The 6,709-nt window shown below is 42.5% G+C and overlaps 1 protein-coding gene across 1 annotated transcript; it reads left to right on the top strand.

Moving 5' to 3' along the window:
- The first annotated feature begins 159 nt into the window (after positions 1-159).
- On the top strand, positions 160-4,520 carry LOC135251935 (cystatin-like). The gene is made up of 3 exons (XM_064329818.1): positions 160-459; positions 2,402-2,553; positions 4,264-4,520. Exons 1-3 carry the CDS (start codon positions 259-261, stop codon positions 4,343-4,345), a joined length of 435 nt encoding a protein of 144 aa, XP_064185888.1. The 5' UTR covers positions 160-258; the 3' UTR covers positions 4,346-4,520.
- The last annotated feature ends 2,189 nt before the right edge of the window (positions 4,521-6,709 follow it).

Genomic DNA, 6,709 nt, shown 5'->3' with positions numbered 1-6,709 from the left:
GGTTTTTTTTTAAGGACAGACTCAATGCAGCAATCAGGTAGCTTTATTTCACCAGCCTTGGCACAGATGTGGAGGAACAAACAGAGTGAGGTGGGATGCCAGCACCAAGCCCTTTGTGTGCATGTGTGTGCGTGTGTGTGTGTGTGTTTGTGTGGGTTATATAACGACTCCCTTCACCACCTCTTTCAGTTGCGGTGCTCTTAGCTCAGCAGTGGAAACTCTTTGCTGTACGGAAAACTGTCGTTATTGTGGTGGAAGATGATGGGTATCCTACAGTTTTTTTGTACGCTCCTCTTTTTCTCGCTCGTGGCCGCCGCTCCTCCAGGGCCTGTGGTGGACGTGGACTCAAATGACCCTGAGGTGCAGGCCTGTGCCTCCTTTGCACTGGAAGCCTTCAATCGTTTCAACCAGGACCCCCACCTCTACGCCATCACCAAGTTCACCTCCGTCAAGAGGGCCGTGAGTTCACGCGTACATCTCTCACTGTGCTTGGAACTTAATGAAACCAGTCTATGCACAGCACATTCTACTACAGAAGTCCACTAAAGGGAGTGATATTCAATGAAGAGGGGGGAGGGGTGACAAAGTTAACATTCTGTGAGGAACCAGAAAAAATAATCCACCCATACTGGAATAGGAAAATGATTAAAATGTTGCATGGTTGTTTTGTGAGTTGAATGTTTTGGGGGTAGAATCATACAGTGGTCTCCAAATGTTTGTGCGCCCCTGGTCAAATTGCATGTTTTGTTGAATCTTTAAGGGAAAAGAAGCTACCACAACCCTAAAAACATAGACATGACATATTTATGAAAATTGTTATGCACAATTACTTTTTATTTGCTGATTTTAACAGTGCATGAAACAGTAAAGGTAGCAGGTGCAAAACTTTAGGCACCCTTTCAGTTTATACATTCTTTTTTTTTAGTTCTCAAAATCAGACTTGTTAGGCCTTAAATTAAGCCAGGTGCAAGCAATTCCAGGGCTTAATAAACACTCTGACCCTTCAAACCTCTCAGGGTGTTGTGTTACAACCACGGGTTTCTTTAAGCAGCCAATGGAAGCCTTGAAAACAAAGTTAATTGACTTTTACAAAGCAGAGGGGGGCTTATAACATATCTAAATGCTTCCAGCTTGGAATTTACGCCGTCAGAAACATCATTATGTAATGGAAGTTAAGGAGAACTGCCAAAGTCAAGGTAAGATCTGGAAGACTAGATCTGGAAAATTTTCAAAAAAATCTGGTCAGATATGCAAAGCAAATCCCACATATCAACGTAAAGTAAATTTGCCACACCTGCAGAAAGGTTTACCTGACAACAGTGAAGTGGTGCACCGTTCCACTGTGCAGTGTTGCTTACACAAAATTACCTGCTTGGAAGAGTTGCCAGAAGGAAACCTTCTCTGCAATCGCATCATGAAAGCCACCGTCTGAAGTATGCAACACAACAGTTAGATAAGCCAGAGACCTTTTGGAACAAAGTGCTGTAGACTGATGAAACAAAAATTGAAGTACCCACAACCACAAAAGATACATCTGGGAAGAACATTTGAAGAAAATATCACTTTTGAGAATAATTAAGTCAAGTGTTCTACTATATTATGGTTTGGGGTTGTGTGGCAGCCAGTGGCACAGGAAATATTGTGTGGGTGCAAAGAAGAATGGATTCAAACAAATATCAACGAATCCCAAAAGCTAATATCCCAGAATCAGTGAAGAAATTGAAGCTGCAAAAAGGTTGGATATTTCAAGAAGACGGTGGTCCAAAACATACCTTAAAATCAAACACGAGCTACTTAAAGGAATGAAAGATTAAGGTTTTGGAACAAACTTGACAGATCCCCACCTTAAGTATTATTGAAAATCTGTGTGGCGAACACAAACATGCAATGCATGCAAGAAGACCAAATACTTTTCCTGAAGTAAAAGGGTTCTGCAAGGTAGAGTGGGGAAAAATGTGTAAAGCACAAATAGAAAGACTGTTAGCTGCCTACAAGAAATGTTTGGAAGTTGAAAATTCTACCAAAGGACGTGTTACTTAGTAGTGATTCACAGGGTGTCAGTTGTGCATAAAAATTTACTGAAATATGTCATGTTTCAGTTTGCTCCCTTGATAGTTTGTGTTAAATTATTTTCAGTCAGAAAATCAACAAAACATGCAATTTGATCCAAACTTTTGGATACCACTGTTGAGACTTCAAAGTACAGCCTAAGAGCAAACAACAGCGAGATAAGGAAAGGTTACTTATTTCACTGCTGTGTACAAGTAAAAGTTACTCTTACTGACAGATTATCACCAACATTGGTCTATCTGAGATTTCATTTATTTTCAACAAACTGTTTCATAATAACAAAAGGTTGTGTGCGAGTGGTATAAAACATTATATTATTTATATTTTCCAGAACATTGGTGGGGGTATGTATGACATAGAGGTAGAGGTGGGGAAGACTAAGTGTCTGAAGGAAAGCAATGCAGATCCCAGCTCTTCCTGTGCCGTGATCAATCCTGAAGCCAAGGTACTTTTCCATGTTTCACAGATCTTCCCTGGAGCTTAGGTTATTAATTCAGTGAAAACTATCAGGCCCTCACCTTGAGTCTAGGCTGGGCCATATAGAGTGGCTCAGTCAGTAAGGGCCCTCACCTTGAGTGTAGGCTGGGCCCTATAGAATGGCTCAGTCAGTAAGGGCCGTCACCTTGAGTGCAGGCTGGGCCCTATAGAGTGGCTCAGTCAGTAAAGGCACTCACCTTGAGTGCAGGCTGGGCCCTATAGAGTGGCTCAGTCAGTAAAGGCACTCACCTTGAGTGTAGGCTGGGCCCTATAGAGTGGTTCAGTCAGTAAGGACTCTCATCCCGAAGTTCAGGCTGGGCCCTATAGAGTGGCTCAGTCAGTAAGGGCACTCACCTTGAGTGCAGGCTGGGCCATATAGAGTGGCTCAGTCACTAAAGGCACTCACCTTGAGTGCAGGCTGGGCCATATAGAGTGGCTCAGTCAGTAAAGGCACTCACCTTGAGTGCAGGCTGGGCCCTATAGAGTGGCTCAGTCAGTAAGGGCACTCACCTTGAGTGCAGGCTGGGCCCTATAGAGTGGCTCAGTCAGTAAAGGCACTCACCTTGAGTGTAGGCTGGGCCATATAGAGTGGTTCAGTCAGTAAGGACTCTCATCCCAAGTTCAGGCTGGGCCCTATAGAGTGGCTCAGTCAGTAAGGGCACTCACCTTGAGTGCAGGGTGGGCCCTATCGAGTGGCTCAGTCAGTAAGGGCCGTCACCTTGAGTGCAGGCTGGGCCCTATAGAGTGGCTCAGTCAGTAAGGGCACTCACCTTGAGTGCAGGCTGGGCCCTATAGAGTGGCTCAGTCAGTAAGGGCCCTCACCTTGAGTGTAGGCTGGGCCCTATAGAGTGGCTCAGTCAGTAAGGGCCCTCACCTTGAGTGCAGGCTGGGCCCTATAGAGTGGCTCAGTCAGTAAGGGCCCTCACCTTAAGTGTAGGCTGGGCCCTATAGAGTGGCTCAGTCAGTAAGGGCACTCATTTTGAGTGCAGGCTGGGCCCTATGGAGTGGCTCAGTCAGTAAAGGCACTCACCTTGAGTGCAGGCTGGGTCCTATAGAGTGGCTAAGTCAGTAAGGGCACTCACCTTGAGTGTAGGCTGGGCCCTATAGAGTGGCTCAGTCAGTAAAGGCACTCACCTTGAGTGCAGGCTGGGCCCTATCGAGTGGCTCAGTCACTAAGGGCACTCACCTTGAGTGCAGGCTGGGCCCTATAGGGTGGCTCAGTCAGAGGGGATATACTCATTGACCCAGATTCTCCATTACAACTTCTGCATGAAAATGAGTAAAAAAAACATTGACAACACAGTTACAGTGTTATTCAGCACTAAAGCATAGTAAGGATAAAGGTATTAGGTCATAGGTTTTCCTATCTGCAGTTGAGCTTGCCTAAAGGATGTTGTGTTTGCACATACGGAGCATACACCCCCCCCCCCCCCTCAGCTCAGTGTCCTTTTTGTGCTCCTTATTGCTGCTCTTGTCACGCAAAATGTGACTATTTATTAAATGTTAATAAATAAATTACATTTAGTCTATAAAAGGTTTGTCAACAAATGGCCTTTGAGTCCCTATCCCATAAAGTTCAACTCAAATTAATTTCATCATCTCCTCTGTCCATAAGAATTCTGATGCTACTACCCAAATAGGTTTCATCCTGCTATCCAATAGAAGTCCTAAATCACTACTCTCTCTCTCTCTCAGCTCTGTCCAATTCTCCCTCAGTGCAACTTGCCACTTTATTGTCCTGAGTGCTCCATGGAAACATCAGAGGACCCTAATCCAGAGTTCCTGTGTGGCTCCATGATCCAGACTAGACCCAAGCCCAATCACTACACCCAAAATGTCTCAAGCTCTTACAATTCTGCTTTTCCTTTTCTGTGCTCCTCTGACCACACACTGTTGGTTGTATGGAATCTTTTCTTCATGGAAAGAGTGGTTCCCTGATTCTGTTATAAACCGATTCTTGAGAATGCAAGGTCTGATGTCTGCATGTCTTTTATTTTGGGATCTGTTATTAAAGTGTACAGTCTGCTGCACTGCTCTTCCATGGTAAAGGACCAGGCCACAGTGGACTCACTGTGTGTCATTCACATAACATGTATTACATCAGAGCCCCTTTTACCAAGGAAAAACCAAGTTACAGCCCTTGGTGTCGGTCTAACATGTAGCCTTGTAACAGTCCGGTTACATTGTGGAAGCATTGCGGCAGAAAAATGTAACCTCTGCTACAGTGGCGTAGCCAGAAATTAAATTGCAGCTGGGACTAAATGCTTTCACTAGGCTAAGTAGGGGGAGGGGTATCTTATCAGCAGGGAAAAGTAAGGACGGTTACAAGTCTGCGTGTCTTTTTTTTTTTGTTGCTGTTATCGCTAAAAGACGAGATGTGAGTTGTACCCTAGGATGGGCCTAGGCCCAGCCAGGCCCACCCATAGCATGCCCCTGCTCTGCTATTTCAAGTCACATGTTTTGTTTTCACATGTGAAAGTTGTAGTTCACATTTGAAATATTAATTTCATTCAGACCTGTTTTCATGTGACCTATTTGCTTTTCACATGGAAATTTTCATTCACACGTCAAGCCAGTCACATGTGAGAATGTTCAGGTCACGTGATATTTTCTTCTCGAATATGAATATGTTAATTTTTGATTTTCACATGTCAAAAGGCAAATTTCACATGATTTTTCTGCAAAGGACAGTGTCACAGTGATGATTTGCCATGGCTTCTTCCTGCTATTCCTAACCCCAAGAAAGCTGAGGGCCAAGGAGCAGTTCAATTCCTAAGGAGTGACATCGCTTTCACCAGAGGCTGTCTTTCTAGATGCATAACTGCCAGGAAACTTCTAACTGAAAGAGGTGGTGGAGGTTGGGGACATGAGAAGCAAATTATATTTGGGGAGGATGGTGAGGTGAAGTAGAGCCAGTGTGTGTAAATTTAGAAAAATTAAAAAGTGGTCCTCAACTAGCACCTACTTCTAATTATCAAATAAATCTCAACCTTTTTGTGTCAGAGACATTCCCAAGGTCAAAAAACAAACAACTTTAAAAGAATAAGGAATTCAGTTGGGGGTGAGGTTAAAAGTAAATAAATAAATAAATAAATAAATAGAAATAGGAAAAAAATTATTATCATTTTAATAAAATGTGTAAATACTTTTGGGGCAGCGAGGATTGAGTAAAATATGTTCATGTTCTGAATCCAGCGGTTTTAGCAGCTAACCCTCGTTTATCGCTCAGCACTCTGAATACTGAACACAAGTGCATCAACAGTTAAAACTTTTCACTTGTCCAACATATATATATATAATTTGGTAATTATTAGATATTGATTATCAATTCAACTCCTAAATGGTTGTTCGGCATAGCAACCTTTATCAAAATGTACAACCAGATTAAGAACTTTTATTAAACTACAGCAAAATACAGTGTCTAATCTAAAGACGAAGGTCAACTATCTTAAAAACAAGGTATGTTACAGGTTACAGACACAAAATAAATCAATGGAAAAAAATACCAAACTATACCTTGTTTCTCCAAAGTTAGTCCCAAAATCAAAGTTAAAAAACCAAAAGACAGCTGAATATTCCAAAAAGCCAGGGATGAAAATGTAAAAAGGCAGGCAAGATTAGCCGTAAGACCAAAGATGTCAGACCCTGTACACACTAAAAACCAGGAAACACCAAGCCAAGTTTCATAATCCCCAGATGTCAACAGCAGAAGTCAACTCTGATGTTCTCTACAACAGATATTAACTGGCCGATTTTAAGCTGATGGTGACTGACTCCTAAAGTAAAGAATGACCCATTGACCAGGGAAACACCCCCTCTTCTCCTGGCCAATGAATACTTAATAAATGATCAGGAGAGACTGTTTGCACTGATTTATGAGATGTGGAAGGGTCAGACAAGGACATATATAAAAGCTGCCAAAGTTACTTATTAAAGTTGCCTTATGTTGTTGGAAACAGTGCTAAGCACTATGATATAATCAAAAGATTCATGGGTTTAGCCTCTTTATAAACAAGACCAGACATACATATATTAGAAGGTAGTCCAGCTCAGCTATTGAATATCTCCACAAAAATGGAAGTTTGTTTTTGCTTCTAACAACAAAGCTGATATTTGTAGACAAATAATTATTAAATCCAGCCAGCAGTACTCTCCACCTTTG

The sequence above is a fragment of the Anguilla rostrata genome, chromosome 3, assembly GCF_018555375.3.
Source record: "Anguilla rostrata isolate EN2019 chromosome 3, ASM1855537v3, whole genome shotgun sequence".
In the NCBI taxonomy this organism is placed as follows: domain Eukaryota; kingdom Metazoa; phylum Chordata; class Actinopteri; order Anguilliformes; family Anguillidae; genus Anguilla; species Anguilla rostrata.
The sequence above is the reverse complement of the archived record's forward strand: the minus strand, read 5'-3'. Positions and strand labels throughout refer to the sequence as shown.